Source organism: Rhizophagus irregularis, chromosome 10, assembly GCF_026210795.1.
Source record: "Rhizophagus irregularis chromosome 10, complete sequence".
NCBI lineage: Eukaryota > Fungi > Glomeromycota > Glomeromycetes > Glomerales > Glomeraceae > Rhizophagus > Rhizophagus irregularis.
Genome location: NC_089438.1, coordinates 4,450,723 through 4,476,447, shown reverse-complemented (window position 1 = coordinate 4,476,447; position 25,725 = coordinate 4,450,723). Strand labels below are relative to the sequence as shown.

Genomic DNA, 25,725 nt, shown 5'->3' with positions numbered 1-25,725 from the left:
CACCGAAGATGTGGTCGTGAAGGATATATAGTATATTATTGCATGTGCTTTAGATCCAGAATTATGATAATTCTGGTAATTTTGACAAAGAAATTTTTCAACAATTAATGAATTTATTTTTTTTAAATTTATACATTTCCTTGTATGAATCATATTATCACGCATGAAATGCTATAAAATTTAAATTAAAATATACTTTGAAAATTTATTTAATAAAAACGCGTTCAGTTTACGCTATTAGTACTAATAATAATAATACAGAGAAAAACAGATAAAAATAAAATAATAAATTATTCAAATTACAAACTAAGAAATCTTGAAGAAAATCTCATCAAGTCAAGTGTTTAAATAATTTATGATAAGAAAAAAAATCAGGTATAATAATGTTATCTAATTTATTTATATAATTTATCCGTATCTAAATATCTAAAAGGAAAAAAAAATATTACGTTAAATTTAATAATCTATGGTAAATTTTAAACATTTTAAAAAGAATTCTTACTATCAGGAAGTTCCAATTCATCTTGTTCTTCTGAATGAAGGTTAGGATTGTTATGAACTTCTTCTTCGTCTATCAAATATAAATTAAAAATCATAAAATATTGTAGAATAATTATTTTAAGAATTTAAATAATTGTTTACCATACCATTATCATTAATATGAAGTTTCTTAATTCGCTTCCGCATTGATTCAATCTTATAAACATCTAAATAATAAATCATGTTTAATATTATAATAAAATTAACACATTTTAAATTATTTTACTTGCCATTTTTTGAGCTTCTTTTAAATATATTGGATGATTTTTTGCTGCTAGCTAAAAAACCTTAACATAAGTTATTCATTCATTTGATTACTTCAAAATAAAATATACTAATTCCATTACCTTTAAACATGCTATTTATTTTTGAAGTACTAGTAGTATTCTTCTTACTACTTGATTTATTAAAATCATCAACTAAAAAAAGCAAGGTAAATCAATAAATAATGCCTCGTTATACAGTATAATATTTAAATTTAATTGCACTTACTATTATCAGGAATCTGAAAATTATATGATTTATTACTATGAAATGCTATAAAAAAAATATATTATCATCATTACTTCAATACTTATAAATTAAATCATATAAGAAATTACTTAATTTATACCTTCTTGTTCTTCTATTATCATTTAAATTAAAAAAAATAATACATCATTAATTTAATATATTAACAATCTTTTAAATCATTAAGAATGATTAATATAATACCTTCTGTTGCATTTCTTGGTTCAGGAAGATTGTCAAATTGATGAAGTTTACTTGTAAATAGATTGCTACTACTGCTGGTATAGTTGTCTATATTATTTTCTTTTAGCTGAGATAATTCACTTGATTTAGTTTGATAAAATAAATTAATTTCTCTCGTTTTTTTCCGAAGTGTAAAAATATTAGGCCTTTTTAATGGATCAGCATCCCAACATTGTTTCATTAAATTTTTATATTCTAAAGGAGTTCCTGGTACAATTTTTGGTCTTATACCATTAACAATATTCATTGCTAGATCGTAATCATGTTCATGGTTATTAAATGGTGGTTGTCCAGATGAAATTTCCCACATAAGCATTGAAATACTATAAATATCAGATTTAAAAGTCTGTTCTTTTCCAATAATAACCTCAGGTGCTATATAAGGAAGATTTCCATATATACTTTTCAATGGTTTATCTGCAGGTCCACAAAATCCAAGATCACTAATAAAAAATTTAGCACTAACTAATATATTTCCAGAATGCAAATCTCTATGAATTGCATTTTCTTCATGAATTCTTTTAAGTGCAAAAGTTATATCAGTAATAATTTGAATTCTTTCTTTCCATGTAAGTTGATTATGATTTTGTTGTAAATATTTTCTTAAATCTGTATCCAGTTTATTCATTACAAGCATATAATTTCCATTTGATGGATCTTGTGTTAAACCATAACATTGGACAATATTATTCCATTTATTGCTTATATTTAAATGTGATTTTGCCTATAAACGAAAAAATATAATTAAAATTTAAGATATTATTAATGAAATTTAAAATATTTTAAAATTCAAACCTCTTCAAACCAACTTTGACTTGCATTTTCAATATTTTCTAATTTTTTAAGTACTACATAAGAATTTCCAAATCTTTTTAATTGTTGTTTTTTAGAATCCCATTCAATAAAATTTCCATTAACCCATATTGTTGTATAAATTTCTGAAAATCCTCCTTTTGCTAGGTATTTAATATTTTTAAAATTATTATATGGAATCCATTCTGGTATTAGACGTGGTGCAAGTGTTTTTATTTGGCATTCTTGTATTAAATTATCGATAACATCATTTCCAGATGTCCAATTTGAAAAATTTGCTTTTAAATAATTTCGAACACAAAGTTCGCAGTATGTTGTAGCTAAACATTCTTGGTTACAATTTTCACAAATTCTTTTTGTTCCTTCATTAAAAGTAAGTTTATTTTTATCATAAGTTTTAGTTATTATTCTTATTGCTTCAGATTTTTCATTTTCTGTAAGTGATTCATCAGCAAGAATTGTTTGTTTTCTAAATTCATGTTGTTTGTGTATATCATTATGAACATTGTAATCCATTAATGCAATTGACCTATTAAGTGAATTATTAATTAATTTATTTTGACCTAATGACATAATAAAATATGTTAAATTCTTTAAAATATAAATTTCGGAACAAAAAGGTTGAGTCAGTGTCGGAGTTATCGACTCCGAAATACTTATATAAATTAATCATGTGTAACCCAAATAAATGTTACATAAAGAACAATGTACTACCAAAAAAATTTACGTTGATATAAAAAAAAAAAAGATACTAAATCATAGATGTTATTATATTGTAATTATTTTCAAAAAATTCTTTTATTTATTAATTGTTATGCTTTCCTTAAAACGACCGTTCTGTAGTATCATTTATGATAAAAAAATACAAAAATTTGGGCTAAAGTTTTTTACTCAGGTGATGATTTTCATCATGCATTAATTCTCATTATAGTATTATGTTGAACCAACATTTTTCGAATCGTCATAGGACCCAGAAATATATATATAGGGGTCAGGTGGCGAAAAATTTTTTTACTATGAGAGACTTTTTATATGAGTAGTATGCATAATTGACACCTGATATTGAAAATCCTGCAAAAATACGCAAATAAAATTTCAGACATTAAGTTATTAATTATTTTATCATGGCTTCTCTATTATTTATAAATCCAAATACTAATGTGAAAAAATCAAAAAATAGAATTTACCATTTTTTCAATATTATTTTTCTAAAATTTCACTTTTAACCATTAGAAATTTCTTTCAATTAATACTAAATATTACAATGCGGTTAATTAAATAAGTACGTACAATAAAAATATTTTATATATAAGATTAGCCAAATTTAGGCCAAAAATACGCAAACTAATTTTTTACATATAAAAATTTTGATAAAAATACGCAATCTTGATAACCTAACTATAGATGAAAAATTCTAAAATTGTACGCAAATCAAAACTTTACTCCGTCTTATTCCACTATGATGGCGACGCATCTGCGTACCCTACCCCTGTATATACTATATTTCTGGGTCTTATCGTCATCATAAAATATTTTTAAAACTTTACTTGGTCCTTTTAGGGAATCACGTTAGTTAAAGTCAGATTTTGGTATTTTTTATTAATTATTTGGAATAATTCGCATACGTAATAAGATAATTTGAATAGTTCCTGTTTTTCTAATCACATGATATTCAGGTTCTAGTCGAGTGAAGTTGGACTAATTTTGTATCAAGTTATTATAATGTAAATCATTTAGTAAAATGAACAAAAACTATGATACTTACAAAATTATCTTGCTGGGTTATTACAGTAAAGTATAATAAATTTCAAATGGAATAATACTGTTATAACCATAATAAAAAAAAGAAATAGACAATTTATAAAGAGTCATTGTCGAGCTGTCTTTAAAATTATAAAAAGTTAGTACGTACTAGTACGTACAGTACCTCACAAAATATGATTTTGTTAATTAGAGGCTTAGGGCAAATATCGAAAACTTTAAAAAGATATTTCGTCCTAATGAAACTAGAATACAATACATGTTTCTAATATTTCAGAAAATTACATGTATTGTAAAAACATACGTTCATACCATCTTAAATATTAATAAAATCATTATTTTCTATTAATTTTTACAAAGTCATAACAAAATTCATTTGTTTTATAATTTACATCCTATAAAGAAATGCGTTTATCATAAAAAAAAAACCTTAACAAAAATGTTTCGTATGCAAAGTAATTCTTGTCAAGTTAACGTGGAATTGTTATATGAAATTATGAATTGCCTGACAATTCCAAAAAAGTCCGGTCCTTCAACTAGACCAATTTATAAACGGTTTATAGGCCAGTTCTAAGCTGTTCTTGTCTTTTTCATTTGATTTATTTTGATATACGTAGCTATGTCATGACGTCTTGTAAATTGTCACGTGATATTCTGATTAATTTAGGGGGTTTCTTAACGTACACTGGGGGACGATATTAACGTACGGAACTGGCCGGAATTAACGCACGTGCACGTACATAACTCCTAATAAACTCGGGCCGCCAGGTGTACGTTAAGATTGTACACCCTCCCTGTAAGATAAGGACGCCCATTAATTTAAAGCTTTTTTTTTTACTTTTTGATAATCTATTCATTTACATTGAATTTCGCGTTCATAAATGTTCTTTCCCTCATTTATGTCATTAGCTGTTTTTTTTCTTTAAAAATTGATAATTTAAGTTGCTAAAATAAATTTATTAGCATATTTATCTAGATGAACGATATCCAGGATTTTCTCCTATACCATAATATGATGATAATGATAATGAATCCAGTGATATTGACAATGAACCTGAAATGAAAATGTTTAGGAAGAAGCTTAGGATACAAGAAGAAAAGGGATAAGAAACAATGCTCTATTTGTAAATCATGGTATCATGATTCATGAAATTGCCCTGAAGGAGTGTAAAGTATGATAAAGAAATTGCTTATCTTATTATTAATATGAAGTACATGATAATTGGCGTCCTTAACGTACACGTACATATTACCAGAATATAGGAGTTATGCATTTGCACATGATGGCGTTAACGTTAACTCCAGCCAGTTCGTACGTTAATATTGTACACCCCCAAGAATAATATGCATTAAGGTTAGGATCAGGTGTTATTATTGCGTTAGGATTAGGGTCAGTGCGTGACGTTATTATTGCATTAGGGTTTGGACAGGATATTTAATTCATGAGTTTGGTAAAGTATATAAATGAGAAAATTAGGGCAATGGCAAATTTATTGTATATATATGTATTAAAAATTGGCAAAATTAATAAAATTTAAATTTTGCGTTTACATAATTTACATAATCGCGAAATCGTGTGACAGGTAGAATATTGCATATCCTCTCGTATCAAGAAAATTTTTTCTTTTTTAATCTTAGCTTAAAATGGACGAATAAATTTCAGTACGATAAATTTCAATATATTGAGTAATTCTACATTAGTTGTTGATTGGTTACAAAAAAAAAATGACTTTTTCCTTTTAGACTAGTATCCATCTTTTAGGGCTTTATCAATATAGATAAAATAACTTTTCAATAAAAATCCATTTCCTTTAAATTAATTTTCGCTGTTCTTTTTATGATTTAAATATAATCAATCGGCATGAAATCAAGAAAAATATTAGGTGCGAAATATCTTAGCTAAATAATTTATTTAAATTTGAATTTTCTTTTCTTTTTTTATTGAATTTACGAGAAAAATTATATGGGATGAACACAAAATTTGGTAATTTTTCGTTGAATAGAAAAATCATATAAATCGGTTTGAAACTAGATCGGTTCTCCCGAAAACTATATAAACCCCAAATCATATAATATTATGTGAACAAAATACAGCGTGACCATTGACCAATCCAACGCTAATCCAACTCTGGGCTCTAATCACGTGATATCACGTCTAAGGTACTGTATTAAGTTGAATTTAATTTACATTGAGTCTAAGTTTACCATAGTTAATTTCCTTTAGCCTTTAAAAGATACTTCATTATAATATTTCAATTAATAATGTTCAAACTTCTCCAAATCTTCAATTTCTAATAATTTAGGTACCATAGTATTATGATTTCCAAGTCTTTTAACTTTTAATATTAAAATCCCATTCAATAAATTTTCCATCAATCCAGCCTGCTGGCTGTATAAATTTCAAAGTTTCTTTTTTGTTAGATTTTTTAAATTATTAGTATATGGAATCTAATAAACTTGCGCAAATGATTTTATTTGACATTCTTGTAATAAATTATCAATATAATCATTTTCAGGGTTCAATTTAAAAATTTTCTTTTAACCAATTTTAAATACGATATAAATATATAATGTCATTAACAGATAATTGGTTAAACAGGATTTTATTTATTAAATTAAAATCATCAGGTTTAAATATTTTATTCCGTATTTTACGTCCACTAAAATTTAAAGAATTGAATTATCAATTCTTTACGTGTCTTCGAATGCAGCGTTCAATAATCCGAGACTTGTCTTAGTATTGCCATTTTTCGGATTTTATGGAATCTATCAATTCGGAATCTTAGCTTACTGCTTTATTACGTGTAAGGTTAATGCCATATAGTTAGCCTAGAATTGGTGCTAGCTATAAGTTAGTTTAGTCTAAATTTTTTATTATTTTATTATTTATTTAATAATGAAAAAAATTTTAATATCGTGGTATCTTCGATCCGGGTTTAAAGCTGACAACCAGGACGTGTGAATCAAAATTATTAATACTGATTTCTGACTCAATTAAAATTCAAGTCACAAAATTTTTTGTGACCAAAAATTATGTTAGAATTTTCGTTAATTTTAAAGTGATCTTAAATGATTAAATAAAATCATGAATTTTTTCTTCAATGAGTACTATATGTAATCAGATAAGCTATCATATATCAACGTATAATACAAATTCAATAAAAAGTTTAAACCATTTAATTGTATATTATTGATAACAAAAAAGATTATGTCATAATACAAATCAAAAATATTTTTAGACGCGTATTGTAAAGGTTCACAGAGTTTATCTAATTGTTCCAAAGATTTTATCGTAATTTGTTACCATCTATGTATTTAAAGTCTTGATACAATACTTTATTCCGCACATTAATTTACAGAGTTACTTTTTTAAATTATAGTGAATCTTCTTTAATACGTAAAATTTACATTATTAACTGTATATATATGTAAAACGAAATGTACCTTTTTTTCTGAAAATATATTAGTTAACAATAAACTTTTTTCATAATCAAAAACTCTATTTGATATTACAATAATGATTTTTTTGCGGTTGGTGTAATGATTGTGATGTCTATACTTCTATTATTCAACCTGTGACAAATAAAAACTGCGCCCAGAAAAAAAATTGGATGCTAAAAAATGGCACCTCCTGAGGTAAAACGCAATCTCGCCAGTCATGTGGTCGGACACTGTTTTGTCATTGAAAATTAAAATAATGTAGGCATGCTTAAACTAGTTGATGTAAGATGTATCATAACGTTGTTGAACTTTTGACTATAAGACTATTAAAATATATTTATCAACTTTGAAACAATTAAAAAAAAAAAGATTGAGCCGGTAAAATTGGCATCTGACGCGCGTCAGCTGTCATCTGACGCAAATCGACACCTGACGCACAACATATTCATCTTTTTATTTTCATTTTTATTTATCTATTTTTTTATATAAAAAATTTTTTCTTTTACAATAAAAAGTTCAACTTACTTTGCTCATTATATTAACCAAAATCTGATTCTAGTAATGGTTGTAAAACAATTCGAAAAAATGTTATTACAAGTTTATTAAGCGAAAATGACAGTGAAAGCAATAAATTAAAAGTCAAGTTGTGGCAGTGGCGGTAGGGCAATCATAGTAATGATAGATATATAATTTGAATTATCACCTTGCCAATGGGCATCTAGTATTTTTTTGCTGTTTATAAATTATGTAATCAGTATGATAGGCTATAGTAATTATAGTTTAATTGATTTTTATTGGTTTATATTATTAGAATACATCTACTAATATTTATAGTTACATTACAATTAGTGATATTTCCCTCCAAATCAAGAGTCACAAAAGTCAAAATAGTTTATTATATATGTTCAATCACTGATCAAACTATATGCCCGTGCCAGGATGATAAAAAAGTTATTTACTACATAGTAAACAACTAATGCTTATAAGAGAATATTTGGGTCGATCATTTAACCTGAACTTGATTCGAATCGATTATAAATTTATAATTTATTTCACAAAACTCGGCATACTTAAAATTTTACAATTTTAATTATAACATCTAATATTTAATTAAACATTTTTAAGTTTAAATATTTTTTACGCTCACAAGGATTTCAAACTGAGTTGTTTTTATTTAAATATAACGAAATCATTAAAATTTAACAATGAAAAACCTTTTTAATATCGTAGCTCATCATTATAGTTATAGCGAATCTTCTTTTTTTTTGAAAATGATTTTGTAATATTGTATTTTTATTATTTAACAAAATAATAATCTTGCAATGAATATAATAATATTTGATTGAAAGGAAAAGAGCAAACCGATGATGCAACACATATAAGATTAATTAAAATAAAAAAACAGAATAAAGTTAAATAATTAAAAAATGAAGTTACTTGGAAAATTGGGTTTGAGAAACTCAAACTGTTCGAAATAAACAGAATGAAAATTTAAAAAAATTTGATTTCAGTTTAGAGTTTAATTTTTTTTTTATTTCTAAATACATTCAAAATGTTATAAGACAATGACGTTGTAACTAGTCTATTTTAATGATATTTTTTTTTTTAGTTAATCATATTCTTTAAATTGTACGAAAACTTTTTTTTTTTGCCATTTTCTAATTTCTGTATATTTTTCTATTTTTACCATTTTTCTTTCATTCTGTACAAAATTTAATATTACGTTACTATTTCTTCATGCAATGGAACTTAAAACAATTTTACTATAATTCTACAAAAAAAATAGTGATGTTACGTAAATGATGTTTTGATACTTAAATAGGAGGAAAATTTAAATAATCACTTTAATATATATCATTCTTTACTTATATATATACATTATATATGTGTAATATTCTTCCCTTTTTTTCAAACTAAAAAAAAAAATATTTTTTCAAATTCACATTTTTCATACGAGAATTTTAGATTAAAAAAAGACGTATTTTTTGTTACACAGCAAATCCTATTATCATACTTCCCGCAGTCGAACAACAAATCGTACCATCACATGACAATTTACAACAATATTATTCATCTTCAAAACTAAATCCCGATAAAATCTTTTGTACGAAAAAAATTCTTGGATACTTCTATATTTAAATCTTACAAATTTGATAAAGAAATTTCAAATTCTATACAAGGAATTAATAATAATAACGATATTAATAACAACAACATTGTTCATAGAAAATCTATAGCGTTACCGATTTTAATATCGAATCCAAGTAAATATTATAAAAGATGTGGAATGGAAAACTTTAATAAAACAAAAATTTTCTATCACGAACAATAATAACAATAAAACAACAATGTGCGATATTTCGTTTTAAACCTTTTCCAAAACAACTTTCTTCTATTGATAATGTATTATCATCTAGTAGTAGTGAAGTTAATATTCATTATTGGCTACCTCCCCTGATTCCGATATACAATTTGATCTATATAATACTGATGAATGGAAAGAATTCCTTTATAATTATGCTCAAGGAAAATTTAATCCTATGATTACTCCAAAAAAACTAAATTTTCTTGTCTTCGGAGTAAAATAGTTTGTGAATTTAATTACTATTTAATTCTAGTACTGCTGAAGCTGATGCTATGACTTCTTTTATTAAAGGTCTTGAAGATGATTGTGAACAAAACAAATGTTTATCTGAAGAAGTAGATAGTAATTATGAGATTAATTATGATGATGACGATGATGATGATGATGATTTAGTTAATAATCATTACCTTTCTCTTTCCATGCCTCCTAATGAAGTTGAACGTAGAAGAGCGTTATAGAGATTTTAAATACTTAATACATCAAATGATGTTAATTTTACTCGTATAGTAACATTATCAAAAGAACATTTTAAGACTTCAATATCGATGTGATATCACTTCTCAATACGACTCATCAATGGTTTAAAGCTGAAGATGGTATGGGATGTAGTGAAACTAGTACTGGGAAAATAAGTTTTTGTGGTCGTACTATACTACAAGAAAATGACGAACTATTTGTGATACCACTAAAGATTGGAGATTTTGTAATAATCCTTTAGTTACTGATTCTCCTTTTCATAAGATTCTATGCTGGTGTCCCTTTACGAACTGATGATGATAGTACGATATGTGTGATCGATCGTGAACCTAGGGATAGTTTTTCAAAAAAGGATCGTGAAAGTTTAAAAGAATTTGCTAAAGTTGTCGTGAGAGAATTAGAATTATGATCTAATAGTACTTTACGTTTACGTGTAAGAAATAAGATGCAAGAGACTGAAGAGAGTATAGCTGAATTTAGCAAATTCTGTTTGGAAATTCAATTAGCTAATAATTCTAATAACGATGAAAATAAGGTAAATCTACTTTGGTGATCCTATTCTTTAACATGGCAGTTAAATTATTTAGATGTAGATTCAGTTTATTTATAGATATGTGATCTATAACTTCTCGTACTTCAAGTGGATACTCCGCTTCCTGATGTATCATCAAATCATTTAAGATCTCTCGCTTGTGCTGGTGAAGTTAATTATCTTCTGAAGCTGTAAAAGCTTCTCTAATCACTTTTTATTTCGCTTATTTAGGCTCATTCACAAGGTTGTATTTATCCAAATTCTTTCAACCCTCTTTCCTGATTATGTACGTTCCGGTATTGTTGTACCGATTTATGATGGTACACAAAATGCTTTTTTTTCTTAATCGCTATGACAATGATTCACAAAAACAATTTGAAGATGAAGAACGTGTTTATTTGAGCAATTTTGGTGTAAATGTTGTTAAAAGAAGGGTTATCGTTGCCGATGGAGCAAAAGGTGCATTCATTTCTATATCTCATGAATTAAGAAATCCTCTTTATGGTATTTTAGCAAGTTGTGAATTAATGGAAGAAAGCAAATTAAATGAAGCTCAAGCTGGATTGGTTGAAACAATACAAGGTTGTGGAACTTCTTTAATAAGTATTATTAATAGTGTATTAGATTTTGCGAAGTTATAAAATGAAAAACAAGAATACGTTGAAGATCCAATTAACCAAAAAAAAATTAAATGAAAAAGACAATGATAATAAAATAGTAAATGGAAATAATAATAAAAAGAAAAAAGAAGGAACGGGTTGATTTAGTTAAATTATTAGAAGTATCTGAAGTTTGTTTTGTGAGTCAACAGATGGTTACAACTATATATAATGATAATAATAAAATAACCAATTCTATGAATAAAAACAATGATGAGGAAAATTTATTAATGGGGAATACTGTAATAATACTGCGTATATGATTTATTAATTTCCACACCAACAACAGCTGATAATGTTTGACTTATGATTGTCGTTGAACCAAGAGATGCTCGTTGGTGGGTTATGGCTGAAGATGGTGCATTAAAACAATTATTAATGAATGTAAGTTATGAAAATAAAACACTACTTTCCAAAAGAAAAAAAGAATCTGTTTAAACTAATTTATGATTTGATTATTTAGATTATCGAGTAAATTTATTATTTTTTATTTGAGTCGTAGTTTATCAGTTATTGATCTTATATAAGCTTGGGAGGTATATTCTGGATTTTACCCAGATTATACGAAAATTAGATCGTAAGTGTAACAATAACAGATATAACGGATTGACTCAATCCCGTTCCAACTTGGTTGTTTGTTTAATGTCTATCCTTTTTAACTTATTCCCTTTTAACTTATCAGTTATTCCCTTTTCACTTGTTTGCGCGAGCGTAACATCACCTCCCAATTTTTTTTTTTTTTGAAAAAAAAAACGAGACGCTAAGCAAATAGTTAAATTGGAACGGTCTTAATTAAAAGTTATTCGAGTTTATTTATATTTATATATGTATATTTTTAAATAGGAATTCCATGAAATTTACGAAGAAAGGATATGTCTTAATTTCATTAGCATCATTATCGTATTCATTATTAAGTGATCAATATAAGAAACATGCTGGAGTACAAGATACAACAACAACGGATACATCATCATCAAATAATATTCACGCGTTAATAACAATAACTGATACAGAATGTGGCATATCACCATCATTTTTATCAACAAAGATGTTTCGACCATTATCTCAAGAAAATACTTTACAGGTTGGTACAGGATTATACAAATAAGATTATCTATCGTAAAATTATTAGTAGAAAAAATGGGAGGTAAATTAGATGTATAAAGTGAAGTTTGAGTTGATAAAAGATTTAGAATTTGGTTAGATCCTGATCAAGCTAATGAAGAAATTAGTAGAGATATTAAAAATGATGATTTAGGAAATTTTAATTCTTTGGATTCTTTTAATGAAAATGATAATTTAATTAAAGATTTTGAAGAAAAACAACGAAAAATTCTTCTTAGTATTATTCTTAAAGAAGTGAAACAAAAAAGAGTTGTGGTTAAATGTGTTGATGGTAAATTAAAAGAAATTGTTGAAAGTAATTTAATTTAATTTTAAATCCTTTTTCCATTTAAAAATGTAAAATAAATATATGTTGGGTTAGTGAGAGCGCTATATCACCGGGATGCGATCGTAAAGATATACAGTATATCATGTTAGAATAAATTTGCAACAATTCATTCATATTAACGATCAACATGACTTTAATGAATTTTTTTTTTATATATCCTTAAATAAAACGCATAAAATTTAAATTTAAAATATACTTTAAAATTTATTTAATAAAAACGTGTTCAGTTTACGCTACTAATAATAATATAATGAGAAAAAACAAATAATAAAAATAAAAAATAAATTATTCAAATTACAAACTAAGAATCTTGAAGAAAATCTCATCAAGTCATAGTGTTTAAATAATTTATGATAAGAAAAAAAATCAGGTATAATAATGTTATCTAATTTATATAATTCATCCATATCTAAATATCTAAAAGAAAAAAAAAAATATTTAATCTATGGTAAATTTTAAACATTTTAAAAATAATTCTTACTATCAGGAAGTTCCAATTCATCTTGTTCTTCTGAATGAAGGTTAGGATTGTTATGTACTTCTTCTTCGTCTATCAAATATAAATTAAAAATCATAAAATACTGTAGAATAATTATTTTACGAATTTAAATAATTGTTTTATCGTACCATTATCATTAATATGAAGGTTTTTTATTCGCTTTCGCATTGATTCAATCTTATAATCATCTAGATAATAAATCATGTTTAATATTAAAATAAAATCAACACATTTTAAATTATTTTACTTGCCATTTTTTGAGCTTCTTTTAAATATATTGGATAACTTTTTGCTGCTAACTAAAAAACCTTAAATATAAGTTATTCATTCATTTGATTATGTCAAAATAAAATGTAATTCAATTACCTTTAAATATGCTATATATTTTTGAAGTACTATTTTTCTTACTACTTGATTTATTAAAATCATTAACTAAAAAAAACGCAAAGTAAATCAATAAATAACGCCTCGTTATATAATATTTAAATTTAATTGCACTTACTATTATCAGGAATATGAAAATTATATGATTTGTTACTATGAAATGCTATAAAAAAATTATATATTATCATCAATATTTATAAATTAAAATTATATAAGAAATTGCTTAATTTATACCTTCTTGTTCTTCTGTTATTATTTAAATTAAAAAAAAAACATTAATTAATTAAATACATTAATACACCTTTTTAAAAATTAACAAAAATTAATATAATACCTTCTGTTGCATTTCTTGGTTCAGGAAGATTGTCAAATTGATGAAGTTTACTTGTAAATGGTTTGCTACTGCTGGTATGGTTTTCTACCTCAAAATTATTATTTTCTTCAAGCTGAGATAATTCACTTGATTTAGTTTGATATAATAAATTAATTTCTCTTATTTTATCCCGAAGTGTAATAATATCAGGTCTTTTTGATGGATCAGCATCCCAACATTGTTTCATCAAATTTTTATATTCTAAAGGAGTTCCAGGCACAATTTTTGGTCTTATACCATTAACAATATTCATTGCAAGATCATAATCATGTTCATAATTATTAAATGGTGGTTGTCCAGATGAAATTTCCCACATAAGCATTGCAATACTATAAACATCAGATTTATAAGTCTGTTCTCTTCCAATAATAACCTCAGGTGCTATATAAGGAAGATTTCCATATATACTTATTAATGGTTTATCTGCAGGTCCACAAAATCCGAGATCACTTATATCAAATCTACCACCTTTAAATAATATATTTCCAGAATGTAAATCTCTATGAATTGCATTTTCTTCATGAATTTTTGATAGTGCATCAATTATACTAGTGACAATTTGAATTCTTTCTTTCCATGTAAGTTGATTATGATTTTGTTGTAAATGATTTCTTAAATCTATGTCCATATTTTGCATTATGAGCATATAATTCCCATTTGATGGATCTTGTGTTAATCCAAAACATTGGACAATAACATTCCATTTATTGCTTAGATTTAAATGTGATCTTGCCTATAAGTAAAAAACATAATTAAAATTTAAGATATTATTAATGAAATTTAAAATATTTTAAATTCAAACCTCTTCAAACCAATTTTGACTTGCATTTTCAAATTTTTCAAATTTTTTAAGTACTACTATATGTTTTCCAAATCTTTTTAATTGTTGTTTTTTAGAATCCCATTCAATAAAATTTCCATTAATCCAATCTGCTGTATAAATTTCTGAAAATCCTCCTTTTGTTAGGTATTCAATATTTTGTAAATTATTATATGGAATCCATTCTACTATTCCATTTGGTGCAAGTGTTTTCATTTGACATTCTTGTATTAAATTATTGATCATATCATTTCCAGATGTCCAATTTGAAAAATTTGCTTTTAAATAATTTCGAACACAAAGTTCACAAAATGTTGTAGCTAAACATTCTTGGTTACAATTTTCACAAATTCTTTTTGTTCCTGAATTAAAAATAAGTTTGTTATGATCATAAGTTCTAGTTATTATTGTTATTGCTTCGGATTTTTCATTTTCTGTAAGTGATTCATCAGCAAGAAGTGTTTGTTTTTGAAATTCATATCGTTTGTGTGTATCATTATAAACTTTGTAATCTATTAGTGCATATGCTCTATTAAGTGCAACACTAACTTTTGGATTAGAAGACATTATGAAATATGTTATAAAGCTTTAAAATCCTTTAAAATATGAATTTTGAAACGAAAAAGGTGAAGTCAGTGACTTAACTCCGAAATTCCGTAAATGTATCAAATTAATCATGTGTAGTATGTGCAACAATGTACTACCTATACACGGGCATAAATTTTACGCAGATGCAGATACTGTATACAGATATGCACACAATATCTTTGTTATTATGTTATTATGCTTGTAATTAAAAAAAGCAAGACTTCACTTTGTTAGGACAAAAAAAAAAAATTTTTTTCGTAAATACTAACTCTTCTTGGTCCATTTATAGACATCATTTTAAATAAAATAAAAAATAAAAAAATTTTTTGTTTTAAAAAAATAAATTTTTAGTTTAAAAAATCGTCTACTAGCGCAGCTTCAACTTTCTGATTATAGGTCATTATTAAATGCATTATAAAACTTTAAATTTCTTTTAAAAATATAATTGTGAATTCTAAAACAAAATGAGCGGTAAATAATAGTCATATATTTTTGTATGTCGAAGTATTGTTTTCTTTAATAATAATTTCTCTACTTTTGGTAATAATTTATAGCATTAAGGGAACGAATATCGATCCTAACTGAATAATGATGGTTGAAAAATTCGTCGGTAAAAGTTTAAATGAAAATGGCAGTGAAAGCAGTAAAAAATGCTAACAGCTCGAGTTTGCATAATAGTGATGGATATACAATATAATTTGAATTATGATTTATGAGATTTTGAGTTAATTAAAATAACGCGATTATAATAAGAAATACCAGTTCTTCTAATTTTTCTGAGTCTGGCATTATGTCTCATTGTTTTTAGTAATTTCCCGTACTATTTATTTTTGCTTCGAATATACATATATATTTGTAATGTTGTAACAAGGTGTAATATTTATTAAATAGAAAGAATAAATATTTAAAGTTAACGAACTTTATTAAAAAAACCGATTTTTTTATTAATTTGGTAAGTACTAGAAGTTTTAACAAAGAAATAAAATAATACATTTAAAATGTTAATCAAAAATATAAATTTAATGAAGTCCACTGAGACTTATATTCTACTAGTTTATATTGTAAATCATTAAGTTAATAAAGTTAAGGTTTTTATTTTCTACGCACCTGCGCAAAATGCAGGGGTGCGTAAAAAATATATAAAATTTAAATCACAATGTTTTACGCATGGTATAAAAATTTCAATTATTTTATTAAAAATTAAAACAATGCAGTATGTTTTTTTGTACGCGCCCCCCTCTAATACTTAAAAATTATGTTATAATACATAGCGTGATAAATTTAATAACATTTTGTAAATGAAAATTTTTCGTTAAATTGTTGAATTGTAAAATGAGTATGTGAACTTTTCAGATTTACCTATAAGATTAATAAGACGAAAAAAATAAGTAACAAGGTTCTATTTTCTGATGATACCGGCGACCGAAGGGAGCCGGGCTCGAATTACTACTGTAATTCGATCCATATTACTAAACATCGTCTAATTCACTAACCTTAATTAATCTATGTTCTATCTAATCATCATTCTTTCTTTCCTTCGATTGGTGTTTACTGGACATGTGGTACGATTATGTCCACTCTCATTGCACAAGCCACATTTACGGCTTTTATTACCTTCATTAGAGGCTTCCAAAGGTCTTTTAAATCTTGCTGTTCCTGGTGGTCTTCCTTTAGGACGCCTAATTATAGGATTTCCTATTTGGCCAACATTTTCTTGATCAATTTCTAAACCATTCGTAATTTGATGATCATCACGATTTGGCTTGATCTGGATTGTTCTAAATTTAATGCTTCTCTATTTTTTTTGTTAATGTATTCTTCAAGTAAAGCGATAAAAGAATCGTCACAACTCTTACAGGCAATCTGACTAGCTTTCTTGGCTAATCCATGCACACTAACATAATATAGGCGTTGATTACTAAGAGAAATATATGGATTATCATTCAATTCTGAACTATTTGGCTTTCAACATACGTTTAATTGCCAATGGTTTTAAATGAACACTTACATACATTCAATGTCATTTAGCATAGGCTTTGTAAAAGCTTTAGATGCTTCAAAATGACTTGCAGAAGTATCCAAATTATATCCAAAGTGCTCATTAAAAAGTGTAGTAATAAAATTCATATCATTCAGATTGTTTTTATTTGGCCGGGAGAGATTAACGTGCCATTTACAATTTGTTCGATGTGATTTTGATGATTTATTTGATTATAAGCTCCTTCACTACGACAAAAATTGTCTGTTTTCCTCGCCTAGATTGTACTTTTTCAGACCTTCCTTTGCGAACAAAAAAGCCTTGTTGATGAGCCCAAAGTTTAATATGTTTAAAAGCAGCCTTCTCAAAGTGAAACATTCATATCATAAACATCATTTTCACTTTCACTAGAATCACTATCATCTGGAATACTTTCAATAAAATCATTTTGAAAAATTGCATCATTAGAACCATCGCTTGAAATTGATTCTGAATCACTCATTATAATAGTATTTACGATAAAATTTATAAAATAGTGACGAAGATAAGGTGAAGAGAGAAGAGAAAGAAGAGACGTAAGAAAAATTGATCAAGAATTTGATTTTACTTAAAAGTCCAAATGATCATACACGTGATCATATTGACTGCGCACCAAAAAAAATATGCATTATATTTAAATATGTGCATATAAAAAAATACGCATGAGAGCTTTTTTTTTATAAAAAAAAAAATAGTAACGCGTCTATTAATTAAGAACAAATATAAAAATTTGATTACATAATTTTTAAAACACCTAGAAAATAAAATAATTTACATTATAATATTCTCTATAACTAAGTTTAATCTAAAACTAAATTTTCTAAAAAAAATTATATAATCTAAACTAATCTCTAATTATAAAATTTCGACCAATTATTTTTAATTGACTAAGAATTTATTTTTCGTTACTAATTTTATTTTTTTCTCTAAATTTTTTTGATTTTTATCATTATCATTTGCTTTTCTATTTTTATTATTTTTTACTTCTTTGTTCTCATCCCTCTCATCCCTATCCATTTGTTTACGCTTTTTTAAATCCTTTTTATTAACTCCCCTTTCTTTTTCTATTTCAGCTACTATCTCGCATCTTTTAATCCATATCCTCGTTATAACTTTCTCACAACAAAATTCCCATATATTTGCTATTACTTGTTTATACTCCATTCTCGTTGATAAATACGCATGAGAGCATTTTGTGCAGAATGCGTAAAATACAAATTTCTATTAAGTTATTATTGTTAAAAAAAAAAATTTTTTTTCTTCCCTGCATTTTCACTTATTTTATGTATACTAGTATATATATATATTACATTATATTGAATACGATTACAAATTTTCTATTAGAACACCAGGATCAATACATTAAATTGTATAGACAATTAATATTCTGTGAAAAAATTAGACAGTATTTTTAGATTATTAGTTTGGTCTAAGATAAACAATTTTTATTTTATTTGTTTTAAAAATTAGTATTTTAATAAAAATAAGGGAATAGTACTTTGCTGAAACCGTTTAATTTTAGACCATATAGTTGCGAATTGCGATGTAGTTCCTTGTATAGCGTTAGATCTTCGAAATTTATGTGGCATCGTTTTTTAACAGTTAATAAATTTTAATTTTTTTGCAGAAATCCATCGTGCTAAAACAGCAATAGTCACATCATCATGATTCTTGTTAATAAAAGTCTAATTATTATGTATAATAATTAATAATATGCATATTATTTATTAAAAAATTATTTTATTCAGTTATTATTATTTATCATAGTTTGGTAATTTGAACCATTAATACCTGTCTTCATGTCATGTATAATTATAATTCATTTCCTTAGACACGCATAGACTCGAAGTATTTGGGTCGATACACGAACTTGATTATAATTTAATTCACCTGACTTCAAAATTTTAGATCATACTAATTAATTAATTTTTATTTATTATTAGAGAGGTTTAAATACCTTTTACTATACTTTACGTTTACAATATACCTAAGATTTCAAACTTAACAATGAAAACAATGAAAAAAAATTTTAATGCCATAGTTCTAGTTCTTCAGCCGCAGTATGACCTTACGATTGGGTCATGCAGATGATTTACGATATTAATTAATACCAGTTTGAAGGCAAGAAATTTTGACAAATGATTTTAATATTACGGTAAAAAAAACCATTTCATAATACAAATTATAAATATGTTAAGGTTTAATCGTGATTTGTTTCTATTCAGATATTAGAGATTTGATTCAATACGTTAATTCTATAGAGATTACATCATATCATAGTTATGTGTTTTAAATTATAGCGAATCTTCTTTAACATGATGTAAATTGCATTTTAACTGAAAGTTTGAAAGATGCAAAAAAAAAAAATTTTTTTCGTAATTAAAACTTTATTTGATTACGGATATACTACTGTAGTAATATTTGATTCTATTAAAGAATAATTTAGATAGAAGGATATTTGTAATAAAAACTGATGATACAGCACATATAAGTGATATACTGTAGGTCGTCCTATCATATCACGTTATTCACGTATGGAATAAATATTATCAGAAAAAAAATTTTTAATCCAAACCTTAGGAAGAATGCACCACATTATTTATTTGATTTAATATATACAAATATTATTATAATAAAATAATTTTTTATACGATTTATTAAAAAAATTTTTTAAGGGAAATTTACATCCATTTTAACTATCGGTCAGATCATTCCTACTGATCATTTAATTTTTTCAATTTTTTTAATTCTATTTATTTTAAATATATTTTTTTAAAAAAGGTTTTATTGATTATTAAATTTTTTATGTGTGATTTAAAAAAAATTTGTCTAAGAAATTTTTTTTATATCAAAAGAAAAATAATATTTTTTTAGTTTTAGAAAAAGCCATTTTTCTATCTCTTAAAATCGAAATTATTTATCCGATTAATAATTTTATTTAAATATAGTTATAATGTAAAAAACTAATTAAAAAGTTTTTTTCGGTTTGATAAGAACTAAAAAAAAGTATTTGAAAAAAAAAAAAATTTCCCGCTAAAAATGAAATATGATTAATAAGATAAATAACCTTTATTTCGTTAATGGAACTGTGAAAATCTACAATAGATCAGGCGCAGAAATATCATGTGTTTCCATGTTACACCAAATTATTTTTTGTTATATTCGCCATTTTACTAAATTCTATCTTTTTTTCTCTCATTCTGTTACAAAATTCAATATTACGTTACTATTTTTTTCGTGATGGAACTTAATAAACAATTTTACCATAATCCTACAGAAAAAATATAAAGTAATGTTACGTAAAATGATGTTTTTATACTTAAAAGGAGGAAAATGTAAGTAATTCCTTTTTTATATCGAATCGAAGCAAAGCGAAGGACTTTCTCTGGAGACGAAATTGTAAATTTTGGTTAACCCCTGGTTAATAATTTGGTTGGCAAAAACGTCATTCCACAAAAATCACCACTGTTTCCTTTTTTGACAATCGTGTTATTTCCTTTTAACCCCTAAAAATAACTGTCTTTGTAACGAATAATATGAATAATAATCATTTTTTCATTTTTTCATTTTTTTTTTAAAAAAAAATAATTTAATATTTTTTTAATTAAAATTTGAAAATTTTCAGTCGAACTTGGTCTCAGTTGTTACAGACTTTCAACGGTTTCCGTTTTCCTAGTTTAATAGCTTAAAAATTGAGCTTGAAGATGATTATAAACAAAAATAAATGTTTATCTAAGAAAATGAAGTAGACGGTAATTACGAAAAAATTGCTGAGAAGAAGATGATGATAATCATTACCTTCCTCCTCCCATACCTCTTAATGAAGTTGAACGTAGAAAAGCGTTATGGAGATTTCAAATACTTAATACATCAAATGATGTTAATTTTACTCGTATTGTAGCATTATCAAAAGAACATTTTAAGACATCAATATCAATGATATCACTTCTCAATACGACTCATCAATGGTTTAAAGTTGAAGATGGTATGGGATGTAGTGAAACTATTAGTGGGATAAGTTTTTGTAGTATTATAAGAAAATGATGAACTATTTGTAGTACTTGATTGCTACTAAGGATTGGAGATTTCGTAATAATCCTTTAGTTACTGGTCTCCTTTATAAGATTTTATACTAATACCCCTTTACGAACCGATGATGGTCAAAATATTAATACTATATGTGTGATCGATCGTGAACCTAGGGATAGTTTTTCAAAAAATGGTCGTTAAAGTTAAAGGAAATTGTTAAAGTTTTCATGAGAGAATTAGAATTATGGACCGATACTTTACATTTACGTGTAAGAAATAAGATACAAGAGAGTATAGTTGAATTTAGTAAATTTTGTTTGGAAATTCAATTGGCTAATAATTCTAGTAATAATGATGAAAATAAGATAGTAAAATCTACTATTGATGAAACAATATTTTAATATGGCTGTTAAATTAAATTAATGAGAGACACTTTAAATGTAGATTCAGTTTATTTATTAGAGATGGCTCTCGTCCTTTATCTATAACTTCTCGTGATTCAAATAATTTCATTTTAAACGCTCCTCCTCCCGATGTACATCAAGTCATTTAAGATCTCTAGCTTCTGCTGGTGAAATTGAATTATCTCCTGAAGTTTTAAAAGCTTCTATGATTACTTCTTATTTTACTTATTAATGCAAGCTCATTCACGAGGTTGTATTTATCAAAATTCTTTACCCCATTATCGACCCTCTTTCCTGATGATGTACATTCCAGTATTGTTGTACCGATTTATGATGATACACAGAGTGCTTTTGATTTCTTAATCGCTATGACAAAGATCCACAAAGACAATTTGAAGAAGAAGAACGTGATTATTTGAGTAATTTTGGTATAAATATTGTTAATGAAGTATTAAAAAGAAAAGTTATCATTGCTGATAGAGCAAAAGGTGCATTCGTTTCTTCTATATCTCATGAATTAAGAAATCCTCTTCAAAGATCCAATTAGCCAAAAGAAATTAAATGAAAAGAAAATGATAATAAAATAGTGAATAAAAATAATAAAAAGAAGAAAGAACAGAAGGAACGTTAAATTATTAGAGGAAGTATCTGTTGAAGCTTGTTTCGTAGGTCAACAGATGGTTACCGCTACTATATATAATGATAATAATAAAATAACCAATTCTATGAATAAAAACAATGACGAAGAAAATTTATTAATGGAGAATAATAATAATACTGCTATCATATAACACAAGCAAGGAAAAAACGTGTATATGATTTATTACATCCTAATCAATCTCATCATCAACAAGCTGATTATGTTTTACTTATGATTGATGTTGAACCAAGGGATTGAAGATGATGCATTAAAACAATTATTAATGAATGTAAGTTATAAAAATATAACATTACTTTTAAAAAAGAAAAAAAAATCTTAATAAACTAATTTATAATTTGATTATTTAGATTATCGGGTAAATTTATTTATTTTTATTTGAATTTGTGTCAATCTTAGTTTATCAGTTATTATTGACCTTATAATAATATGAGGATAAGTTTGTGCCGAAGTATAATTCTGGATTTTACGAATGATCGATATAATAACGATATTAATTTAATACTAGTCTTGAAGACCAGGAATATTGACAAATTATTTTTATATTACGGTAAAAAAACCAAATTATGAATATTTCTAGGCGCTTACTAGCAATGGTTCGACTAGCCCGTTGCTTCGTGCGGGGTTATTCAAGTTTAGAATAATGGATTTTAAGAATTTATTGTATTCAGGATTAATCTATACAAATTATCCATGTGCTTAGATTATTAGAATTGCAACTGGTTAAGAGATTTTTTTTTTAACACATATATATATTAATATTTAAAATTTCAAATAGTAATTAATTTTGTTAAAGTACTTGTAGTAATAAGAAAAGGTGGCCTAATAATTATTAAATCATGTACTGCTCTAAACTTATTTTGCGATATTTGTAAGAAATTATTTAGAAAATTAAACTTTTATTAAACTTTTTAATTTTTTCTTTTATTCTATATTATTATTTGTGTCTTTACTTATTAGATAGAATATAATTCAAACATCATATGATTTTTAATTTTGCGGATTTGGTTTCTAGTTATAATTTCGAGTAAATTTATTCATAAACTGTTGTTTGCTGCAAATTAGTAATATATTTTAAATGCATTAAATATAAAAGAAGATAGATTTATTTATTGATCGTCCTAGCGCTTTCCCGTGTATTTTAACTTTTATTGAAACATGTTTGAGCTAATAAGTATCAAGACCTCGAAATCAATATAATAATCTAGTAAGTAAAAATCATGTTACTTTCAACATATCCTGGTTTACGTGATGCTTATTTACAAAAAACCACTTGGGATTTTAAACAGTACCAATATTAACTTTGGTTGGTAATTCTTGTTCATTACATTTTGTTACTACTATATTATTCATTTATTATTAACATCTAAATTGCAAATAATATATTATGTATGAATAGTGAGTTTCTGAAAAAAAGAAACTATTTATAAAATATCATCCCAAATAATTTTTTCAATACAATAAAATATAAAATGAATAAATATATTACATTTCCGGTAGATAAAATTAAATTTTAATATTAATAGTATTTACAAATAAAGAAAAAAACATATATATTTAAATTAACACTTTTTTTTAAATAACGTAAAAAATTGATTCAAAACATCATTTTTGATATTTTATTACTTTATTTATTCAAACATTTCATATTGTCAAAAAAGAATTACTAGATAATTTATAAAACAACTAATTAAAAAAAAATATTCATTTTTTTCGGTTTGAGCCAAAAAAAAAAAGAAAAAAAAATAATTTAAAATATTTTTTTCTCGGTTTGAAAAAAAAATAAGAAATGATTAGAATCGGTAAAAAAAAGGTATTTAAAAAAAAAGAGTAACTAGTGTAATGCCGTAATATACCTAGTAAATTTATTAATTATGAGGCGCAGTACTATATTTAGAATTAGTATATAAATTTTTAGTAGTTTAAAATTGTATGACGTTACAAATGTAACGTCCGTAATGAAATGATTAGTGATTGGGATTATATCAGGTGATTTAGATACATATGACTTGATTTGAAGGCGATTTGAAGAAAATTTTAAGATCTTGTGCCGAAATATTAAAAAGGGATAAAATGTTTCTTAGAGAATGAAAGATTTTATTTTTATTTATATTTAGTATTGTTAAACCAAGCATATAATTGTATTTATTTATATTATTAATAAAGTAATTGTTTTGTTAAGCCTAAGGTGGCAACGTGATAAGGTGGCAACGTGATTTATCACGGGCTTAGGTCTTACACCGTTATTCGAAATTTTTAACACGTCAATAGTTATAATAATTGTAAAAACCATAAATATTTTAAATAAATTTAAATGTTAAATCAAGCAAATAAATATAAATATAAATATTAAAAAATAAATTTTAAATTATAATATTTTACGGTGAAGTTAAACGTAAGTAAAATAAATTTTAACGTAAACTTAATTATAAAATCAACCAATAAATTAACCTTAATTAACTCCAAATTATATCATTAACATGGGTTTAATGCCTCCTCCAATTTTCTGTTTATATCTTCATCAGCGAAAACAACTACATTATCATCATTATCCTCTAAACTTGCTGGTCCTCCGAATCTTCTCCATTATCCTTATCATCATCAAATTTCATATTCAACATATTCTGAAATATCTTGCAATTATCTTTATTAATACCATTACAAAGATATTTATAACAATATGGGCATCTCTGATTCACTTAGTTAAAACATTCTGTATGGTAACCATACCACATGATAGACCACTACCTGACGCCTCTTCTGATGAAAAAGTGCTCCAATCACATAGTTTGTCTGATTTAGGGGGACAGAACTTTTTCATTCACAATTTTGGCAATTGTTGGTAAATTGTATTGACAATTCTTTTTATATCCACGATTTTTCCAAACATTTTGGAAATTTAAAAGGAAAATCGCTGATTTTTGAAAAAACTTCGGTAAAGGAGTTATTATCACGCATCTGGTCAATTATTTTTGCTTGATTAATAATTTGTTGAGCAGTATTAAAATTATTTGATTTCTAATACAACTGTGAAAGTTTTCTACATAATAATCATTAAAGATATGAAGAGAACTTTTAATAATTTCTGCCAATAAAAAACGTCACTAAGAATGCCAATGGTAACTTATTATAAATTTTATGGCGGTATCGATAAAAAAT

General features: G+C 25.4%; 3 protein-coding genes across 3 annotated transcripts; all 3 read left to right on the top strand.

Moving 5' to 3' along the window:
• Nucleotides 1–9,945: 9,945 nt before the first annotated feature.
• Nucleotides 9,946–10,391, top strand: OCT59_002421 (uncharacterized protein; the record flags this gene model as incomplete). Its single annotated transcript, XM_066144494.1, has 2 exons — nt 9,946–10,114; nt 10,207–10,391. 2 exons carry the CDS (start codon nt 9,946–9,948, stop codon nt 10,389–10,391), a joined length of 354 nt encoding a protein of 117 aa, XP_065995653.1.
• A 204-nt stretch (nt 10,392–10,595) lies between these two features.
• Nucleotides 10,596–11,323, top strand: OCT59_002420 (uncharacterized protein; the record flags this gene model as incomplete). Its single annotated transcript, XM_066144493.1, has 3 exons — nt 10,596–10,685; nt 10,914–10,926; nt 11,064–11,323. 3 exons carry the CDS (start codon nt 10,596–10,598, stop codon nt 11,321–11,323), a joined length of 363 nt encoding a protein of 120 aa, XP_065995652.1.
• A 324-nt stretch (nt 11,324–11,647) lies between these two features.
• Nucleotides 11,648–12,775, top strand: OCT59_002419 (uncharacterized protein; the record flags this gene model as incomplete). The annotated part of the gene is made up of 4 exons (XM_025332823.2): nt 11,648–11,725; nt 11,805–11,812; nt 12,185–12,429; nt 12,546–12,775. The coding sequence occupies 4 exons, from the start codon at nt 11,648–11,650 to the stop codon at nt 12,773–12,775; spliced, it is 561 nt and encodes a 186-aa protein (XP_025166707.2).
• Between the last annotated feature and the right edge of the window lie 12,950 nt (nt 12,776–25,725).